General features: G+C 44.7%; 1 protein-coding gene across 11 annotated transcripts in view; it reads right to left on the bottom strand.

Moving 5' to 3' along the window:
• The window catches only part of KDM2B (lysine demethylase 2B), a 117,011-nt gene that overhangs the window by 62,563 nt on the left and 32,507 nt on the right, over positions 1–21,941 (bottom strand). For 5 of the 11 annotated variants that reach the window (XM_061344557.1, XM_061344555.1, XM_061344558.1 and 2 more), the window contains 3 exons: positions 19,748–19,854; positions 10,463–10,556; positions 9,422–9,575 (listed from right to left, as the gene is read on the bottom strand). In XM_061344557.1, coding sequence (XP_061200541.1) covers positions 9,422–9,575; positions 10,463–10,556; positions 19,748–19,854 — 355 coding nt within the window. Of the gene's footprint in view, positions 1–9,421; positions 9,576–10,462; positions 10,557–11,311; positions 11,450–12,327; positions 12,439–13,951; positions 14,258–14,387; positions 14,496–14,680; positions 14,982–19,747; positions 19,855–21,442; positions 21,461–21,941 lie in introns of those variants that run through there. The other 6 variants (XM_061344561.1, XM_061344565.1, XM_061344560.1 and 3 more) reach the window with 6 other exon arrangements.

Here is a 21,941-nt window from a genome sequence, read left to right as displayed (position 1 = left end):
CCCCTCTGGGCAACCTGTTCCAGTGCTCAGTCACAGCTCTGATTCCACATGATAAATGTCATGCATATAAAAACAGCAGGTGGCTCAGAGCTCTGGCACTCTCGGTATTATTGCATCTTTCCTGCTCCAGTTAGTATAATTTTGGTTACAGAGTCACTCACAATGATCCAGCTTGTTTATTACCTCCAAATCAAGAACAACCAAGCACAGAGGGAGGGGATTTTGTCACATAAGGGTAGTGTGGCAACTACGTACATCAATACTCTAAAAACTCTTCAGAGTTGAGGTAGTTCACCACATGAAATACATCAATCTGTACTAAGGGCAAACTACTGGAAATACAAATGATCTTCCTGATCCTAGTCTTTGGGAAGGAAAAAAGATCCAAGATCAAGGAAACTGGAGCCACTGCTTCTACTAGGTAATCAAAGACTGACGTGATTGGGGGAAAGAATGGAAACCATGTGCTTAAGTACATCTGTTGCTGGGTCTCCAAAGCCAACTTACTGGGTAGGTGCTGAAAGACAGGGTCAATCTGTGTGACAATTTACCTTCAGTGTCAGGTTTAGAGCTGAACAAACTGAAGCTCAGAAAAGTGCAATGGCCAAGCGAGTGGTGGCAGAAGGCAAACTCAGAAACAGTCCGTTACAGCAGAACACTGACGAGTCCTCACCAGCACTTCCCACTGCAGTTCTCTCAGCACGGAGCAGTCAATGTACTGCTCAGCAGACACACTGGAGCTGGCAGTTCCAGTATGTGTACTGGCAGCTCCAGTAAAATACCTCATTATTTTAGTGGAATCATCAACATAATTCTAAATACAGTTTGGTATCAAATATTAATAACTTCAGTAATGGGAGTTACTGAGCTGAAACCTGGCTTTTTAGTCCTGTATGAAAGGTAGAAAGGATATACCCTTAATTCTGCAAGAAATAAAATGAAATTGCAGTTGTTCCTCAAGTATATGATTTTGCTACAACCACACAGTTGCCTCCTCCTGTAAGTCATATTTCCTTAGTGAAAATTTCACACTGGAGTGCAGTTATTCCATTGTTTCTTACTCTTTGGGTTTCACTCCTCACATCTTCCCTGACCTCTCGACTTAGCCCCCACTAGATGCCAAGGGTCTTTGTGTTAATAACCACTTGACTTCCTCAGTAGTAGTCCCAATACTTTGGGGTGATGTGAAAGGGTCTTTCACTGGCTTGAGCCAATGCCCCACAAATGGTGTCCCAGACAAACCCTCAACAGAAAGATTAGCCAATATTAATACAGTTCTGATGTTGTATCGCTGAAGAGCTGGCAGAGGTGCAAACCAAAGGTCTCCTGCAGAGTATCTGAAACACCCTCTGGTTCTGCAGATAATGTATTTAATTCCCTACTTACATCTATAATCTAAGTCTAAACTCATCTTAGAGTTAGTACTTCAGCTCCTAACTTCTGAACCAACTAAACACTGTGTCTTCCAAGACTGAAAATGCTGCTTTTTATGAGACAGCTCTCAATAACAAAACCTTGTGATGAAGCAGCACTCAAATCCATCAGGGTTTGGAAAACACAAATAAACCAGAGACCAATCAACAAGCAAAAAGCCATTAACTGTAAAGTCCTTGGAAGTAAAGTTCATACCCGCAGCCAAAGCAAGGTATGGGATGATTTCCAGGCATAGCTCAGGGATGAGTAAGGACAATGCCTATGGGTACCACCCTTTCCCTGTTGAACACATTGAGCCAAGTCCCAGGGAATCCCCAGATCTCCAGCAGTTCATGTGCTTCCACAGGCAGGATGCAGCCCACAGCCCCTCTGCCAGCTACAGGACACAGCCCTGTCTGAGGAGTCACCTGCTCAGAAGAGATTTTGACCACTCAGCTATATCACAGTTTTCAGTCACACACTGCATCCCAAAATAGCTTTGACTTGCCTGAGGAACATACACGGAATATTAAAACTGCAGAGACAAAAGCATAGGACACTATGGGCAAGAGCGGACAAAAAAGATGGAGCATTGACAGGGTAGAAAAACCACAGGAAGGTTGGCACAGATATTAAAGGGGGAGAAAAAATCCCCAAACTCCTGTTCTAATATTAACAAGGCTGTGTAGAGAGAAAAACTGAAGAGGCCAGCACCTCAAAAGTAGAATTAGGAGGAAACAGATGAGCAGAAAACAGTAAAGAGTTTCCATGAGGGTAATATATTGCAGAACTAAGCTCTGAAACAGATAAGCTTGGATGGCACATTCAGTTCATTCCCACAGCTTAGACACAAGCAGTATTCAGAAATAAACTGAGGATGAATGCTCATTGTGACCATTTACAAACAAGAAAACCCATCCTTAAAGCTTCCCAATCGCAAAGGTTTTTAAAGAGGAAGACAGAGCTCCAGAATAGGAGCAAGCTCCAAGTATGAATAAGATAAAAGGGACAGCCAAGGAGTTGCTTTAAAACCATCCAAACCGATACATCTGCCTGTCTCACCTTCAGCCATGCCATTGCTTTTCACTGGATGAACTGACAGGTCTGTTGACATGTACGATCACATCACTGTGCTGTTGTGTCTGCTCATGTATGTCTGCATCTTTCAGCTCTCACAGCAAAACCTTGCCACCCAGCCTCTGATACAGACACCTCTGAAGTGAACGTCACCAGTTCTCCCCTCTGTGACTGAATTCTATCACTGACACAAACCCTGATCCTACTGCACAACCCTGTGTGTTTCATGGCTTAGTGCAAGGCAGGAGGTAACATCTCTCCCCTTGGTGAGATTCTCAAAAACTGTAATATTCTCAAAAAAAAATGAAAGAAACACAGAATAAAATGGCATAATTTAATTTTTGCCTTAATGATAAAAAAAAGGACAGGAGTAATATCATGAACAAATAGACTGAAAAAGTCAAAAGTCAGTGGAATAAAGTATAGTTCACTTTTGGCTGAAAGAAACAAAAGCCCATGCTAAACATTATCTAAGGCTACAATTAAATCCTATACATGAAAGACACACACTGTGTACTTCAAGGATTAGTCATGAACTAGGAAACTCTTCCCTATGGGTGACCAGTTTCAAAGCAACCTGTGCCGATAGTGGAAACAACTGAGTGGATGTGGATCCAGCCCATCCTTCCTTCATAGGCTGGTCCCAGAGCTGGAGCAGTGGAGCAGCTCCATGGCCATGGCCACCACACAGTCCTGCCCTGGGAGCCATGCACCAACCATGAGCTCAGCTAAATGGGGCTAACGGCTTTGGGAGCCCAGACACTGCACAGTCACTGATCACAACCTTTGTTTCAAGCCTCAACAAGACAATCGTCCACTTACTGCTTTCCTCAAGTGTTTTTTATTTCCCAAAGCCATCCTAGTTCATGGAGCCAAGCCAACATCGAGCAGGAATTCTGTTCAGAAGGCTCACAAATACTCTCAACTGATTTACAGTTAGGAATTATTCCACCACTAAGACACACTTGAATATTTAGATGTTATCTTCTCTAGTAAATCAAGAAGGTAAAATTAACAGTAACAAAAGCTTTTCTGAACAGTTAAAAGAAAGATATGATCTCATTATCTTTGAATTTTATAGAACAAGTATTATTAAACACTACAAACTTGTTAGAAGATTTCAGGGGGCTGCAAATTCTTTCTGTATCTTCAAGGATGCAATCACCCATCCGAGAGCAATAAAAAAGACTATTAAGTTACAAAGCTATGGGGCAAACAGACTACAAGCTCCAAGCCAAACCCATGGTGCACCCATTTCCATTAGGAACTGAACACATACTTGTGATATAGAAGGCATATATATATTTTCCTGCAGCTTGGGGTGGAATACATGAAATTTATATGTCTCAAAAATAAGAAGTGACTAAAGAGACAACCTCAGAGTGGGCACTGCCAGCAAATGAAACACTATTTCTCTCATCTCAAAAGGAGGATGATTGAGTTGTAACAGTGCCCACGACCAAATGTATCAAGAAAACATCATGTTTACAGTTTAAAAGTAAAAAAACACTATTCATTCTGCCCCAGTAGTAACAGCAATACAGCAACTCTTAATCTGATATCATTTGATAAGAATTAGGCAGAGCACTGCAGAGGAACAGAACTAAAAATCCAACATTACGCTGTCACCTCCTATCTGAAAGCAGACACCAAGGGCAAAAAACTCTCCTCGCTGAGCCTTTCCACTGATTTTCATCACTTGGTCCCTAAAGGTTCCAAGCATGGAGCTTCCATTAATGTCAGTGGAAGCTCCTGAAACAGGAAAAGCTAAAGAGCAACCAAAAATAGCCAGGCAGCTCTGCAGCCCCAGCGCAACTCCCTGCAAAGATTACCAGTCAGATTTTAATAGCTCGTCATTCTCCTTGCTATAAAGACTCTATGCTACCTTCTGGCCCCATCACATAAGAATTCACCAAATACTGACTGGCAGAGCAGAGGTGACCTAAGACCACACACTCCTGACGGGCAGAATCCTACTGATAACCACTGATACAGCATGTGAAGCACTTCAAATCCTTGCAAATGGCTGCCTACAGTCCAGCACAAACTCCTGTCTCCTTTCCTTCCCAAAAACATTCATCTGAAAAAGCCATTATTTCTGAACTCCACTGGAAGCAAGAACTTTGGAGCACTCTCATGTTACCGTAATAATCACCACAGACCAACAAGAATACTGTGTTATGACTGTGGCTCATTCTTCACCTCTCCAGAAACTGAAGGACTATAATAGCATCTTTCCATGTCAAAGGCCCCAAAGTGCATTATAAAGAACATAAGTAAAGTAAGACTAACAGCTTACTCCTCAGTGGAATACTACCAACTCTGAGGTGAAATACAACTGTTGTAAAACAGCAACTCTAGTGAGAACTCTGGAGAGGAACCAGAAAGGGACACCATACACAGTTTACATTATGTTAGCCTGTCTGGACTTTGACCATAGGAATGTCTAATAAATCAGCACTGCAAATTTCTTCTACAATATCTAATTAAGTGGCAAGTGACTTCTTGGACCATTATTTTATGGAGCGTGTAGTGGTCTGTTACTGAGACCATTACCATCAGAGTTAAGGGACAAGAGTCACTCAAAATGGCCCAGCTACTCAAGGATTTGTGCTCCCCCGCAAACACAGCTCCCTGAACTACCAGTTCACACACATCACACTTCATCTCTTCAATACACTCATCACATTAAAGCTACATGTTTAGAAAGCCTACAGTAAGAACACCCATGCAGAGTCAACCCAAAACCATCTCTGCTCATGAGTCTTCTGCCTCCAACCAGCAGCAGAGGCTCAGGAGACAGTAAGAGACACAGTAACCCTTGGTAGTATCCACCATCTCCTATCAAAGCAGCATGTTTGCAAACTTTCTTAGATCAACCACAACGCAAACCCTGGAATCAAACTGTACCCTCAGTAAGTGTGGCAGCTTCCTTGGAGGTCAGCAAAACTGCTCTTCACAAAGAGAGAAGAAAAATCCAAGTTTATCCATATTCTGGCAGACCACATTATCAGTAACAATCCAGAACTGGCTCAAGTTCACCTTTTTAAGGCACAAAAGGATTACACTCTTACTTTACAATAGTAACAGAGACAAATCCTGCAAGACAAATTTTCCACAAGAGACTACTCACTGGCCTGCTTTTCTATGCCCCAATCCTGCATGTGCAAACTCTTTTGATGTGAAGTGCAAGTCTCTACACCAAGCATATATATATATATGTGTGTGTGTGTGTGTGTGTGTGTTAAGTGTCTTTGTTTTTGAGAGATGCCTAGTGGGAAATTGAGGAAAAAAGCAAAACAAGCTCAACAGATTTCAAACTACTGCAACACCTTGTCTGTGGAGGGCAAGAGGGAAGGATAAGGACAATATCCACGTCAGAGCTCTACCACTTACTATCAAAAGGACACATTCAGCAAGGCTAAAAGACTCCAAAGACCAAGTGGATTAAAAAAAGGATTCATTTCTTATTTTTATGTACACTTAATTTTGAGCTTGGGTTTAAGTAAAACAGGGTTTAGGAGTACAGAGGAGAACCAGTGTGGTTTGCAAATAATCCAGATGAAAGGGAATTCAATGCTTGATGTGCCTACAGTAATCCCAAGCTGTACAAACCCGAGGGATGCTGCCCAAACATTGTCCCTAGTGATGAGAGATACCCAAACTGCTTCTCCACAACACCTCCACAATGGACTCCAAACACTTCACACATCCTCCCTGCAAGTCATCACTGGGCACACTCATGGTACGGAAGAAAGCTACAGCACAGTATTGTCCAGTATTATTATACTGGACAAGCTCTAGATTTGATTTTGACTGATAAAATCTGGTTGTTTCCCTACTGAGACAATAACTGAACACTGAGATAATGCTTTTCCTCCTCCAGGTCATCACAATTTACACCTGAAAAGAGAAGCACACTCCATAAAGAACTTCCCTTCTATTTGGCATGTAGGCTAGATACCCAGTAATTCACTATAGCAGAGTAAGATGTGTTACCTTGACTAAATTTCACCTGTGTTGAACGCTTACCCAAAGATCAAACACTGCTGATGGTAACTCACCCAGTGAAAACACCCCCAAGGCTGCAGCATTCCTTACTAAAATCTTCCTGCATAAGGACAAGTTCTCCACCAACCTGGGAAAACAACAGTCAAGTTTCTACAGAAAAAGAAATACTCATTTGCTGACCCTGGTAGCAAGCACAGCTTCCTCCCTTCTTGAACCTCCAACTGGTTTAACACCTTGAATCCACATCTAACCTCAGCAGGGCACAATGTGGTACATATCTATCAATCAACAGCTATGCTGACACTGGTTCGCACAATTATATTAACGGAAGAGGCCAGATTCCTGGGTGATTTTATCACTTTACCACAGACTTTACCAGAGTTGATCATCCTTGACTCATCAGTGGGAACTGGGAAGGTGGGAGGTGAGAACTTGTAACGGTGCTTTGCTTGTTTGAAGAAGTCCCATGAGGCCATCAGGAGTACAGCTTGGCTCTGATGCAAGGCCCCACACAGTATCCCTCAGAAGTTCTCTCCCCCAGCCCATACTTCAGAGGGACTCCTAAAATGCTGCAAGAGGCACCCTGGCCTGAAACCACTCACTATGCTGACAATACTTTGCTCCATTTCTCCTTGATACCAGAGCTGCAATTGTGCCTCTCAGTGCTTTGCAGATTAGAAGCACAGGTAGAAATGAACTGGTTTAAACTTAATCCTGAAAGGATGATGGCAGTGAGGGAGAGGAAAAAACCAAGGCCCTGGTGAGCACTATAATTATGCCTTCTGCAAGAATAATTCCCATTCTTGTCCAAGGGGTTTGTAGTTTCAAGGATTTACTGGATCTGCCACTGATCCTAGATTTCCAGAGAAACCTTCCATCTCCCACAAGCTTGTGATCTCACTCCCTCACGTGTCTTGTTACAGTCTTCTCTACCTACTTCAACCTTACACTGCTAGGGTATAACCACCCCCAAAAGTTACTTAAAACCAGGAGCAGAGCAGGATATTGTATGGAAAAAGTCCTTTCCTGAAATGTTCTCCATTCACAGTCCAGCTGAGCACAAACTGTATCAATCCACACTTGCTGTGACCAGACCTGTAATTAGAACGCATTTTCCTCATGGATGAGTTGAGGCTGGTCAAGAGTTTGTTAGGCTCAACGGAAAGTATGGGACACAGTAGTTTTGTAGGCACCCATTACTGGAACCTCAACACTATGAGCACTTATAAAGTACCTACAAAACACATTCAAACATTAACTAATGTGACAGGCACATAAACCAGAGCAAAGGGGTTGTAGGAACTGATCTATTTTACACAGCCACGCTCAGTTCACTGACCTGGAACAGCCTTTAATTAGGCATTTCCATGCTCTTAAAACAAACATAGAAATAATGCCCTTTCACTTAAATAAAGAGATTTGCAAATAAGTTTTCTGAATGAAATACAGCAGAGCCAAAACCCCTGAATCCATGAGGTGCTTACAGAGGAATTACTCATTTGTGCCTTTCAACTACAGAATGGAGCCTAAAGTGTTTGAGGTATCAGCATTTCTGTACTTTGGGCCTTCCTCAGAAAACAGAAACTAAAGTCAAACTCCACATTCGGAATCACTTCAGCCACCATGTTACAGCTGTGTCCTGTACAAGCTCCCACAACTTGCTCTATTCCAGCTGCTGAGCATGACTAAACTAACATACAGAAAGTCTTATTCGTAGGAGGCTGCTCACAGGGGAATGAAGATAAATACAAAGATGCAGTAACGGGATCTAAGCAAACAGCACAGGCACACTCAAACACCCAGTTCAAACAGTAACAGCACATTCTGACCTGTTTCAAGGGAAGACCTAATTCCTTTAATGGATTAACTCTTCCACCTTCAAAGTCATTTTGCCTGTCACCTCCCAGGCTGATTCTTACCCAATACTTACAACTCACACTAACAAGGCTCCCTAGTTGGCAAGAACATCGTTGCTGTCTTGCCATAACCTGCATTTTCTGTCCGCAGGACTGAAAAAATAACAATCCTGTCTCCAAAGAATCATTCCAGCACTGAAAAACTATCAAGCTGTCTTCCTGTCATGCACAACAGCTACCTGTATTTCCCTGGTAAGAGCCACTAAACAGACACAATGTGTTCTATCATTATAAACCAATTTATGGTCCCATAATAGCCAAAGGAAGCAAAGCCTGATATCATCTCACTATCCTTAATCCAAGTTAGGCAGGAGGAGAAGGGGCTGAAGCCACCAGCCTTGAAAGCAGCAACTATTTTGTTGCTTTGCAAGAAGAGTCTGAATCATCCAACCCAGCCACTGAGGTGGGCAGCAGTGTAAAATTAAGTATGGCTGGGCTCCTGGAAGGTGTCCAGATTCACACCATCACCATCAGCAGAAATTCTGAAGAATTACGACAATAAAACAAAGTTGTTTTCCCCAAGAAGCAACCCTGAGGGAGCACAGGGCCTGTTCTTCCATGTGCTGGAATCTCCACTGAGCTCCATCAGGGAATCAAGACCCACCTCTGGCTATAGACAGAGGCAAAGCAGTAGGTTACTGAACTGCAGGTGAAACCTGCCAGGAGAGATCACAAAACCAGACTATTTTTCCAACAAAGCCAACAACAGCAAAAGTCAGTGTGACTGATGAGAAGGGGTGGACTGACAGCCCCAAAGCCCCAAGTTCTCTCTCCTTTTCCCCGGTACAGCGCAAGAGATCACTGCATGCACTTCCTCACAGCACACCTCCCATCAGTCTGGATTTCAGCCTGGAAAATTAAGAGCACTCAGTCCCTAACCTTCCTTCTGCCACAGCAAGTGAAGAGTCAATACAGAGTTTAGAGGTGAAAGATAGTTTTACAAAGAGCTGTTAAATCAACCACAATCCCAGCAATTCCAAATCCAGTTAGATAACAAGTGCTACCTGAAGGAATGAAGAACGTATAGCCTTGTTTCAGCTCAATTCTTTGGCATCGTTCCACCCTGTCTCCCAGAAAGATATCACTTTGCTTTCCTGAGAGAACCCATTCTTCATAAAGTTCTAGATTCTGCAGAGTAGGGGGAATCAGCCAGAAGATCTAAAAACAGAAGAAAGATTTAACTATTACCACCAGTCAACAAAAATACAGAATGGAGAGACTCCAACAAGGTTAGCAGGTGTTAGACAAACGCACACGGAACACCAAGCCTGCTTTCTGCATGAAGCACAGGTTTTCCAGGTGATTGTCCACAGAAGCACACAGCAGACAGCAGCAGCAGTTAGTCCATGTCCTGGATGTGGCAAGGTAACTGTCAGTTGCCATCTCTCTTCCATGAAACACCTTACTCAGAAGATGCCTGCATAGTTTACTCACTGTTTAAAACTGTGTTGGTAAGGTACATCTTCACTGGACTATACAGATCAACAGTACCTGTGCCCCATTTATTTCAGTTCCCAAAATACCCTGTCTACACTACAACTGGGAAAAGCAGCTTAAAAACAGTGAAGATGCAAATGTAGCCATCCCTACTGTATACGTTAATGCTTCCATATCCTGTAGCATTTCAGTTCCAGTAAAAACTGCATGTGCACGCTAAAGGAAGATGAAATCTCTAAAAGAAAACAGCAGCTCTAGATACAGGAGACTTGAGGGCACTCTGACCCAACAAGGGTATACACAGCCACATACTCACTGCAAGGCACTTCTACACCATGCAGCAATAGCAAGCCTAAAAGCACCACCAACAGCGAAGACCTCATACTGTATTTCAAGTAAATTACTGGTCTGTTTCATGAAGGTGGATGGTGCCCTTCTAATTCAGCAAACCCTATGTACATCAACAAAGGGAGCTGAAACGGAGTGCTCATTGACTAGCCCCCTCCCCCAAAAAAGGAGTAAATAAAGGAAAAACTAAAGCAAGCAACCCCTCCTCTCCCTAAGAGACACAGAGAAATAAACCCAAATATCAAACACGGTTCACCTACCTTCCCCCCACGGAAAACGTGATACCACACTGAAGTGCCACCAAAATCAATATGAAAATCAGTGAAGCATCCTTTCACACTCATCAAACAGTACCTGTAAGCAGAGTGAAGGACAAAAATGAATCAGGCTGAAACAGGTTTTTTCCACATCTTAATTTGCAGAGGATAACTGTATGTGCAATGCTACTGCCACCAATTAAGTTCCAGCATTTACAGAACTGGTTTTGTCTCATGAAGTAACTGTAAGTAGGTTTCTGCTGAGAAACGTTTGAGTTTCCTATTCATACAACTGGAACGAAAGCTTTCAGAGTTAAGGAACACAAAACCATTAAAAGTTATGCTGTTCACAAGTATTTCTTATGTCACGGCCAGTCCCCGGGGTGAGCTGGTTAATGCTCTCCTCCACCACCGGAGAGACATAACCTTCACCAGAAGTTCTACACAAATGGCTTCAAAGAGCAAAGTTTTGAAACATCTCATTTGCTTAATAAATCCTCCTGAATGCTCTTTACCTACTTGCTATTTTTGCAGAGACTGGGGGACAGAAACCTCATTTGGCAAATTAACTCCTTTTTGTTCACATTTCTAGGCATTTCTGCATCAAAATACACCAAGAAACAAGCTGGCAGCATCACTAAGTATCAAATCCACTTTTTTAATGCAGTCTTGATTCAGGTTTTCAAAGCAGTTTAAAGTCAGCATCACTGCAAAGAGATAAGAGCTTTCATCTCAATCCACGAATCTCAAGACTCCAGCCACCATCTGTAACTAATGGCCGAATTACAGCCTCCCTCCTCACTAGAGGCACCTTTGCAAAAGCAGGAAACACACACCACTTAACCCACTAACCTCTTTTCCTTGTTCCGGTCTCCGTTTCATGGCTTTTTTTTTTTTTGGTTGGGCTTTGTTTGGGGGTTGGGATTTTGTTGGAAAGGGGATTATGGAAATAGTGCGAGCACGGGATTTGTCCAAAAAAAAAAAAAGAAAGAAAGAAAGAAAAAAAAAAGAGGAAGAAAGAAAGAAAAAAGGCTTCATTTAACTGTATCTTTTTCTCATCACATTCAGGTAGAGAGAATCTCAGCAGTATGCAGACGGCGTGCAAAAGTCCCTCTAGATGATAGGCTGGAAAGGACCTTACCATGTGTCTGCAGAAGGCTGGCAAATCAGAGCGACTATAGGTACATAAGAGCCCGCTGCCTAGCAACCACATCCCGAGCCCGAGTTGACAGAATGAGACGCAATGCTGTCATGAAGACAGTCAATTTGTGGGCTTCAAAAAAGGTCCTGCGCCTTCATCTCACAATTAAAACCTCTCCTGGTGCAATTCCACGTCCCTCCTCTTGCCCGCTCTGGAATTGTGTTGGGTTTTTTTTTTATCCTTCGGAAGCAGGAAGAGAGCTTTTTCTGCCCCTGGGGTATTTCAGATGCTTCAAAAATCACAGCTCGCCAAGAAGCTGTCTACACTCTCAATATGCTCCACTTCAAAATATGAGTCCTTCCCTCCCAAACACAGCTCTTTTTCTTTTTTTTTGGTTAATTTCTCCTTTTTGTGTTTTCTCTACCAAGATGTTGTTGATTCCAAGTCAGATAGAATTTAAAAACAATCTAAAAAGCCCAGAAAGGAAGTAGCCTTCCTTCCAGCCAAACTGCACAAAGTCACAGATTGAATAATTGCTCATAAAACACACACAAAAAAACTCAACATGGAAATTCTCACTTTATGGGCACTGTTGAGTATTAAAGGTTCATGTTGGTTTCAAGTAAGAAAACCCAAATCCTTATGGAACCAATTATTCTCAGCTTCCAAAAGGTCAGATGTAAAATACATCACACTAACAAAATTCTTCTAAGACAGTGCTACCTACCAACAACCACCCGTTCACATTAAGAGATTCCAAAAGAGCATAAATGGCCCGAGCACTTGCAGGTTTTATGTATTCCTCCATAGTCCACAATCTAAACTTGAAGCTGTTAATCTGTTTGTGTTCAGAGAGGAAATAACAGATTGAATTCTCTGTCAAACCAAAGTGCTTAAGTTTTGGGAGAAACACCAAGGTGGATGTAGCTGTGAAAATGCAACTCTCTCTTCTTTTTTTCCCCCTATTTTCCCTCTGTTTTCTTGAAACTCCCCCTAAACACAACAATTTCCATTCCAATAAAGGTTGGTTTAGTGAAAGAGACACATATGGTGATTAATAAAAACCTACAAAGCATCTGGAAAAAGAAACAAACAGCTTTTATTTCCATCCACAAACGAGCCCTGCCATTTCATTTCTGACCTTACAGGCCTGCTTTTGTCCAACCCCATCAGCTACCTAAAGGCTCAGGAGCCTGAAAAAGCCATCTTCCGCCATACAGCGCTCTCCCTTGTTGCCAGAGTCTGGCACAATGCCTTTGCATTGACCTCTACAGCTTCCTCTTCCAATGTACACCGCAGTCACATGGTCCCAGCACAGCTCCACGCCACAGCTAATCTTATACAGGGCTCTGCTCCAACCCCAGCAAGCGCCTTCTCATCACTAACAGCTGCTAATCTGGGGAACGACTCCACTTTTCAGGTTTTTCCTTAACAACAAATTGAAAGAAATAAATAAACAGGGATGGGGGGGGGGGGAGGAAGCACCAGAACACAGCATCCATATTGAAAGAAACCTAGAAACTCCATCCCACTGCGTGTGCTCTGGTCGCAGCTTTTCTGCCTTCAGCACCCTGGGCCGCAGCAGGTAAAGCGGGTTACAGGAACACAACCCCATGCAGAGCGCAGGGAGACAGCCTGACCCGTTACACCCTGAAACAACAGGCGATGCAAAAAGATGCCCCAACTTTAATATTTTCTTCCACAACTGCTACCACATCCACTCCTGCACACTCCACTTTATCTCCCTGCACAGCCTCAGTAAGGGTTTTAAAACATGCAGCTGCTTGTAATCTGTTGTGGGGGGAGCTTCCCTTCCCCACTGAAGAGTTTGGTTTATGCTCTCCACAAGCCTGAAATTGTTCAAGTTGATGTACTGTTATGTTGGAGGAAGGATGATGTGTGGTGTGGGGAAAAGGGGAACTTCCCCCCCCAAAAAAAACCCAAATCTGGGATAATTTGCTAGAGAAATGATGCGAGGAAACATGGAGTAACCTGCAAACTCCCAGGGGAGAGCAAGCACGGAGATCCCCCAAAAAAATAAAACGAGAGAGAAGGAGATGATAGGAACGAAGCTAAACCACTAAGCAAACACAGTGAGCTGGGAACACAGAAACAAGGCAGAGACACCGCTCCCTAAGCCAGCGCAGACACCACACTCCCAGGCAAACCCACAATGCACTCGCCACGCATAGCTACGAACCCGCAAGCAAACAGAGAAACAAAGACAAGCGACGGACACGCCGGGATGCGAAGGCAACGGGCAGAGCCCGGCGCAGGGGAGGCAGAGGCGCAGCGTTGCATGCACATGGACTCGGGAAGACACGCGAGCACACGCAGAGAGGCAGCGTTACCCTCAGCTTAAGCTCCTTTTCTCTGGCAATAGGCACAGCGCACCATACGGCTCTATTCCCTCTGGCATTGCGAGGGCTCCCCTGCCACTGAGCTCAGCCCATAAACCACTCCCAAACCCCAGCAGAGGCTTCTGTTTTTTGTTCGGGCCAATGAGAAAAGTATAGCTCACTCTTCCTTCCTCCCAGGAGCAGCGCCGGCTGGTTGAAATCCCTATGCCTGAAACCGAATACCACAAACCCATGAGGCGGCCGCAAGTGCCAACGCGAAGGGAAGGAGCAGGCCCTGCGCTGGGTGCCCGCTCCCGCCTCTCCCCCAGGTGCTCCCGGGGTCGGAGCAAGGAAGCATCCCGACGGTTCCCCTTCTTTCTTCCCAGGCCTCGCCTCACAGCATCTGGAAGCGGGAGCTGGAAAGGACGCAGCGGGAAACAATAGCTACCTTTGGGCGACTCCGCACGCTAACGGCCTGACCCGCACCGAGCAACGCTCCCACACTGGGGCCCTGCAACTGGAAGCCACAAATTAACGCCGCAAGACAAAAGAAACCATTGTCACCCGGGAGACACGGGGCCAGCCCGCCCGGCCCGTCTGCCGCCCCACCCCCGGCCCCCCGCTGCGGGGCACCGGCCCCGGCGCAGCGCACAGCCCGGCTTCCCCCTCAGCGAGGGCCGCGGCTGCCCCCTCAGGAAGACCGCGGGGTTTCTCCCCAGGGAGGGCCCCTGCAGCACCCACCTCCGGCCGCTGAGGCCGGCTCTGCCCGTCGAGGGGCCCTCCGGAGCCGGGCCCGGGAAGGAGCCGAGCTTTGCAGCCGGCTCTCGGCCTTCCCACAGGCACCAACGCGCCCGGCCCGCTTCCCGCCTGAGGCGCGGGGCAGCCCGGCTGAGGTAGCCGGCGCTGCCAGCCCCGAGTAAGCGCAAACCCCCACCTATCAGCACCAAATAGTAACTAATCATTAAACAACGTGTGTGCTCGGCAGGCACTTCAAAAGCACATGAAAGCCCCGGGTCCTGCCCGGAGGGGGTTACGCTCTGAGTCAGCCGGACAAAAACAACAGTCGAGATAAGAGGAAGGCTGTTCTGAGGCACCAGAGATGATGGGGGGAGGCTGAAAACTACACTCGTGAGGCTGGGACCAAAGTGACGATACTTCCCTGGTCCCACCCGAGGTGAAATGCCGAGCCCCGGTGTGTGCTTACACCCTGGAACAGGAGCGGGGACTCCAAAGAGAAATCTTATTTACCTTCCAGCCCTCAGACTCTGGCATTGAAAGCGCACATCGAGGATCAAATGCACCCAGCGGCCCTCTTGGGCTGCCTGCACATCCAGCTCCTGCGGTGTATGTTTAGTGAGCACTGGGAAGGTTACCTCTGAACATAGACAATGAAGAAGCCTCTTTTTTTACTGTGATTGGAAGCTTAAATTTAGGAGAAGGCACCCGCCACAGCGAGGAAATGATGCTGCCAATTCACAGCGAGTGGAATAGCACTTGGGTATCTGTGAGAATACAGCTCATTGCTCCATCCTTGTGACGTGGCTGGTCAGCTCCAGGCTCCCCACAACCCAGTCTGAACACTGGTGCTCATTTAGGTTACATGTGTGAAGCTTCAAGTCCTCCAAACTCTATACAAAGGAGGATTTGAGCCCAATGCACCCACCTGAAGGCATTAAATTCTATTTACTTTGCTAGCTTGGACAGTTTTAATGAGAACTTGCGCTACTGGTCTCATCTTCTTGTACTTAAGTATACCTATAGAGCGGGTTTGTATCAAAAGCAATTCACAAATGACATACAAAGTGCATACAAGTATCTCACATGCATAAAACAGCACCAGGTTGCGTCGCGGGACCTGCAAGCTCCCTCAATTCAAAGGGCAATCTCTGTCTCCAGGGGCAAACCCTCAGCTTCTAATTAGACCACAGCTCAGCAGAGCATTTTATCATCTGTCTAAACCCAACCCTGCTTAGTAAAGGAATGAATAAAAAGGAATGGATGGTTGAGTAACAGCCTAAGAAGGGGAAACAGGGCTGAGTGTATGGTAACAGCGCAGCATCCTTTCATGAACAGTTAGGCTCCATACCAGATTCCCCACCCTTACCTGAAGAACAGCAGCAATATAAAGACCTATTATAGTCATGCTTAGATACTTTAAGTAATAGAAAGTTTTGCAGGCAAAAAGGGTGTTGCAGGGACTGAGACTTTGGTTTCATTTGGTCCAGAACACAAACACTAAGTGCCTGTTACTATTTCTGTTGCCATCATGTCCTGGCACAGTAGCTATGCCACTGCTTTGCAAATGATCTTGCAAGGTTCCAAACACAAAACCTAATAAAGGAGATAATTTCAGCAGGGCCATCAACTAATGAGAAATCAAATCAGCACTTTTGGGGGTAGTTTTGGTTGGTTCAGGTTCAGCTATGTCCAGATTCAGGTTCAGCTGAATCCAGACTGCTTCAGTCCTGGTTGAATTTCACCAACTAAATCTGACCTTGTTTTGAGCTACCTAAAAATGGTTAAGGTGCACCGTGATGAAAGGAAGCAGTTCTGAGCCTGGTTCAGTTTCCTACCCTTAGGCATCTGAGGCGATATAACAAGCTTCTGCCCCTAAAAGCTGACATTACAACCACACTACCCTTTCCTCCTGCCCTGGCTCCTGGTTACACATCATCCTGCCCACTCTCAAACAGGTTTGTGAGGCCCTTTGCAGGAACCTGCACCCAGGGATGTGAAAGAGGGAGGCATGAGCAGGCATCCCATTGCTATGTTTTTTTCCACACTCCTGCACTGCCCTGTGGTTGGCACAAGCATTTATGCAGCCATGTGGTGGTTTGGATGGCCTGAAAAGGACCCAATTTTTCTTTATTTCTGAGTCGGTTTTCAGCCAGATCAGTCCCCAGTCCAGTTTACTCTGCAGCTGCACCACGGCGTGTTCTAGCCACGAGGATGGGACAATGTGGGCATGGACTGGTTTTTCAGGGGCAATGCCAACTTATCCCAGTTTGAAGTTTGAACACTACAACCTCAACTTGCCATCCCCTTAATTTCTCATGTTGTTTTACTGCTTGTAAGAGGTATTACTTGGAAAGTTTTACCTATTTTGGACATAAACTGTTTCCCCACTTAATTCAGTCCTCCAAGGCTCCTAGCAGGTATGTTGTCATTTACTTACAGACTGCAAAAGAACCTCATTTCCCAGAGTTTTTAGAAGTAATTAATGGTGCAGGTCCAAGCGAAAGCCAGGGCAGCCTCCAGCGTGCGCAGTGCTCCTGGTAACTGAAGCAGCACAGCAGATGGAGCGTTCTCTAACTTCACTCCCAGCACGGAACTTGACGTGCAGGAGCCAAGACAGACATTTGTGTCTGGTAATGCCATCTGTGTCTGCAAAACCGCAACGCGCTCGCTGGAGTGCTTTTTGTTTGGAGGGAACACGGGAATGGTGGGGATCGCATGCTGCAAACTCCGTGTGTTACGAGAATGCCGAGAACAAGAATGAAATGAAACAATCCCAGTTCTGAGCAGCAACAGTCATTAATAAAGTGCATGAATATTGACAATTCACATAAAAGAACAGGCAGCATGGAACAAATGATAGCACTGACATTTAGCTCCGCAATTGAACATGATTTCTTTAATAAGGGCTTATACCCTGGGACTACTGTCTATACAGAAAAGGGCCAATCTGAATTTCCAAAGGTGGAAAAAACTATTCTCTTAAGGAGTTCCTATTTAAACTGGACAAGTTAATGGAAGAGACATCCCTTGAGAGCCGCTAAGCACCCAGAAACCACTTCCACCTCAGGACAGCCCCTGCCTGAGCTGCAGACGGTGGAAGTTCAGAAGATGGTTTTAAGAGAAGGCATCACTTTATGCTCACAATATTCTTATGCTCCTCCAGGGCATCTATGACAGCACCCAATAGCAGTCAGTTTACCAAGTGCCATGGATCTTTGTCCTGGCCTGTACAACTTCTCTTGTGCAACTAGACTACCAGTGTTTGTTACCGGTTTTACCTTTGTTGCTTCTTCAGACTGATGAGGGGTTTGTGTCAACAGTGCTGCAAATCAGCCTTTATACCAGATGATGCTCACTAGCAACATCCTCATCCTCCAGCCACATCACCCTTGCTTTTCATGCTCATGCATGGTAACTCCTTTTCCCACATCAAACTCCACTGCCACATTTCAAGTGCTCACAGTCTTTCACTGTTTAGCTTCCCTCTACCTATCACATAGACTAGTTTATCAAGCTGTCAACCTCCACCTTCACTTTGCCAGTGACAGCAACCTCAATGGCTCTGTCTGCTTCTTCATCAGACATCTTCTTCCTTTCTACCAGGCCATCCTCCACACATGGGAAAATCTCCCATGTTAAAATCTGTTGAATTGCTACTTCTCTAAAATCCCTCTTTGAAACCTACCATCTGGCATTACATGATGCAAGTAGTGAACTGCAAGAATATACTCTGCTTTCTCTGCTAGATTCTGTTAGTCATGTCGCTATCTTATCCTTTAAACCATCTCTGCCTTGCTTTGTTTACTTGCTACTTTTTTTTTTGGCAGCATCTGGACTGTGCCTGCTCTAGGAAAGGGATCGTTTTCTTTACTTCTTTCTTTGTACCATCCCTGAATCATCACCCAGTTTCTTAGCTCTAGCAGATTATAAATAATGTTATTTAGTAGACTAACCACTTGGGAAGCAAGTTGCCTGGATTCTGTTTTCTGCTCTGCCATTGGGTGACCCTAAGGTCACTTAGGACATTTCCAAACGCACATGTGAGACTTGGCACTCCTATCCATATCTAGTTACCCTAAGAAGCACCTCACTCTTTTCAGAACAATAGAGTATCTTTAGCTTTCACTGAAATCAATGGTACTGCACACGTCATAGGACCAGGCTTCCCCATGGTGCCTGCCACAGAGGGTCTGCTATTTTATTACCTTTACCTCCCCAAATGTTACTTTTACAGAACAAGAGTAAATGCTGCATCTTGCTTTCTGACTGCACACTCCTTTGTATATGTTAGTACCAATCTATTTTAGACACTGCAGTTTGGAAAGAGCTCTGAGCCATTTGCAAAACACCAGAGGTTGGTTCAGCAGCAGAGCCTGGGATGCCGCCAGCATTAGGTTTGGCCAATAGAAAATGCCTCTAAAACAGAAACAGCAGTGAAGGGCTTCAAGGATTATGTGGTATGCATCAGTCATACAGGTCAGTAGCTATTATATCATTAACAGTAACCCCTACCTGAGTTGTACTAATTCATATGAAAATGACAGTGAACATTTTGAGGCCCCCAAAATAGTTTCTTTTTCCCAATCATCTTATAAAAAGTTTAAAGGAAGACATTCAAACAGAAGAAACAATGAGGTGAGGTAATGCCATCGTAACTTGCTCGGAAACTACAGATGCAGAAACAGGACAAACTGCTCTTGTGTTTAGCTGCAAACCTGCCTCTGAAACAAGAACCACAACCTACAGAGTCAGTCCAATACTGGAGCTTACTGGTGAAAAAGTCAACAGAAAAGTAAAGTAGCATGAAGGGCAGTGACAGGGTTTTTGGGGAGACACACACCTATTAAACACAGACTTCCAAGTACATCTCACAAATCATCTCTATGTTTAAGTCTAGAACCTGGGAAGGAACCCAAAGCCTACACAAGGACTTTGACTACACTGCGTGAACTGAAAGATGAAAATGCACTTTACAAAGAGATTGGATTAAAGATTATATTCAGCAAACTGCAGAAAGAATTAGTCAAGGGGGTCAAGAGTAGAGCTTTTAACAGACATAAACAAACTTACTTTTTCACTTTGGGGTATTTCATCTCTGAAATTGCATTGGTAGCATCTGTCTGCCTCTCCTTCAAATGCTGTGGCCATACGTTGTCCACCCAGTCAACTAAGTCCACCTGAAAGCCCCACCAGAATCAACTGTTAGTTACTGATCACATGGTAAGACCCACTCCCATTGGCTAAAACTAACGATGCAGCAGCAGATGCTCATAGACAGCAAGAACCTTGCTGCTCAGCAGGTGCAACTTGTTGAGGTGCAGCACTTCATCACCACCTGTCAGCCCTTTGAAACCCAGAGTAATGCAGTCAGAAGTGGCACAGATTCTGTCCTGTGAGCACCTTCTCTTGCAGCATCACCTGCTCTATGCATTCAAATGCATTTTTGCAGCCAACAGCCTAGAAATTGCATTTATAAATGTTAAAATACAAACATAAAAGACATTACACTGTTCCAAATATCTTACATTTCAAGGAACATTAACACCATCGTTCTGGCCAGATTCTGGTTTGAGTAATTATGTTATTGCTTATTGTGCACTTCCTTCATCACTTAGGGATAAAATTCATCAAAGTTCTTGTCCAAAGGCCAGACTTTTAGGAAGTGTGGACAGGAGAAACCAGTGAGAGCTGAGAAACTGGAAACACACTGTCAGCAAGGTGAGGAAGAGGTGGAAACTGAAGATTGTTCAGGGACATTGAAACAGCTCCTGCATCGGGTGCCAGAGCATGAACTGCAATCTGTCCATCACAGCCACCACAAGGACAAGCCTGTGACTCATTCTTTGGTCTATTTTATGGTGGGGCCTGTCCTAGATACCCCAACATTCCCTTCTGGTTATGCAAACGGATCACATGTGCCAGGTTTCGAAACGGGAAAACACCAGTCAATTTGGGAAGTCCAAAGCAGGCTGTAGTGCTGGGTTTGGCCACAGTGTGGCTGTACATCCCGACCCAGCTCAAGACACAGTGATGTGTGAGTGAACGTCCACCTGTGGGTCAGTGCGGGCTGCAAGATCTATCCTAGGTGTTGTTGAAAAAGCTGTCCTCTTGTCTGTCTGCAGCAAGAATGGAGAAGTGATAGGCAGCACCCCACTTACCCTCTCGATTGCCGAATCTTTTTAGAGGCCCACCCAAGAATGTTATTTGTATGAGTCAACTCAACTCTTTGTATCCCCAGAGGGTTTTCATGATAGGGCAATTAACACATGGAACTCTTGCAGATTGGGGCTGACCCCTAGCTATTCTCTATCAGGTGGTGTTGATAACAGGGTACTTTGAGAAGAGGCAAAAAGAGAAAATGCAGCCAGTAGAAATAGTACCAATTCCACGAATATCATGGTTGTATGTGAATACAAATTTGATTGTTACTGCCCTGATTCTGAAACAATTCCCACATCCTGATATTGCAACCCATGGTCTTTACACAACAGGGGAGATAAATCAAGTATTTCTGCCTTACATGGGCTCAAAGAGCTCTGCAGAATTCAAGGGAACCATTTATACAAATACAGATTTGACTGGTATCTGACTTTATGTACTGCACTTCCTCTCAGCATCCACTTCCCCAGCATCCTCTCTTATATTCCCAAGTACATAATGTGATTTCAGATCTCTCTATCAAGAGATGGAGATCCAAATATTCCTGGGTTAATAAATGACTGTGCAACTCAGGCCATATTAAATAGAGATGAAGTATTCACTTACATGGGGTAACAGGTAGCTAGCTGCAATTTTTAGTTGTGAGCACCCAGGAAATTTGCACAGCTGTTTTACAAGCTCACTGAGCACGATGTGCTTGGGACAACTGAGATCAGCTGAGCACCAGAAACGCTCCAGAGCACTTCCTAACTGCCCACTAGTGTCTGAGTGACAGCACAAACCTGCACAAACGTCAAAATACACCCTTAGGATTGTGATCAGAACATAATGCCCCAAATTCTCTGCTGAGTGTCCCGAGGAGACATTCTGAAACACCAGTGCTATTTCTTTCATCACTGTGTTACTGCGTTGATGCTCTAATACTCACCTATATATGGGCATATGTTACTGATAAATAAAATCATCTTTATCAATACTACCATTGTTTCACTGCCAGTGGCTCCATTGGGAAACAAAATCACAGAGCCCTCTACCTTAAAAACTGTGTACAAATCTACCCTCCTCCTCTGACACTGCCAGTTCTGACACAGCAGTGATTGTGCTG

This window comes from Neopsephotus bourkii, unplaced genomic scaffold (genome assembly GCF_033783945.1).
Source record: "Neopsephotus bourkii isolate Nb327-2 ecotype Australia unplaced genomic scaffold, CSIRO-AGI_Nbou_v1 NB_230, whole genome shotgun sequence".
NCBI lineage: Eukaryota > Metazoa > Chordata > Aves > Psittaciformes > Psittacidae > Neopsephotus > Neopsephotus bourkii.
This window is presented reverse-complemented; position numbering and strand designations above follow the sequence as displayed.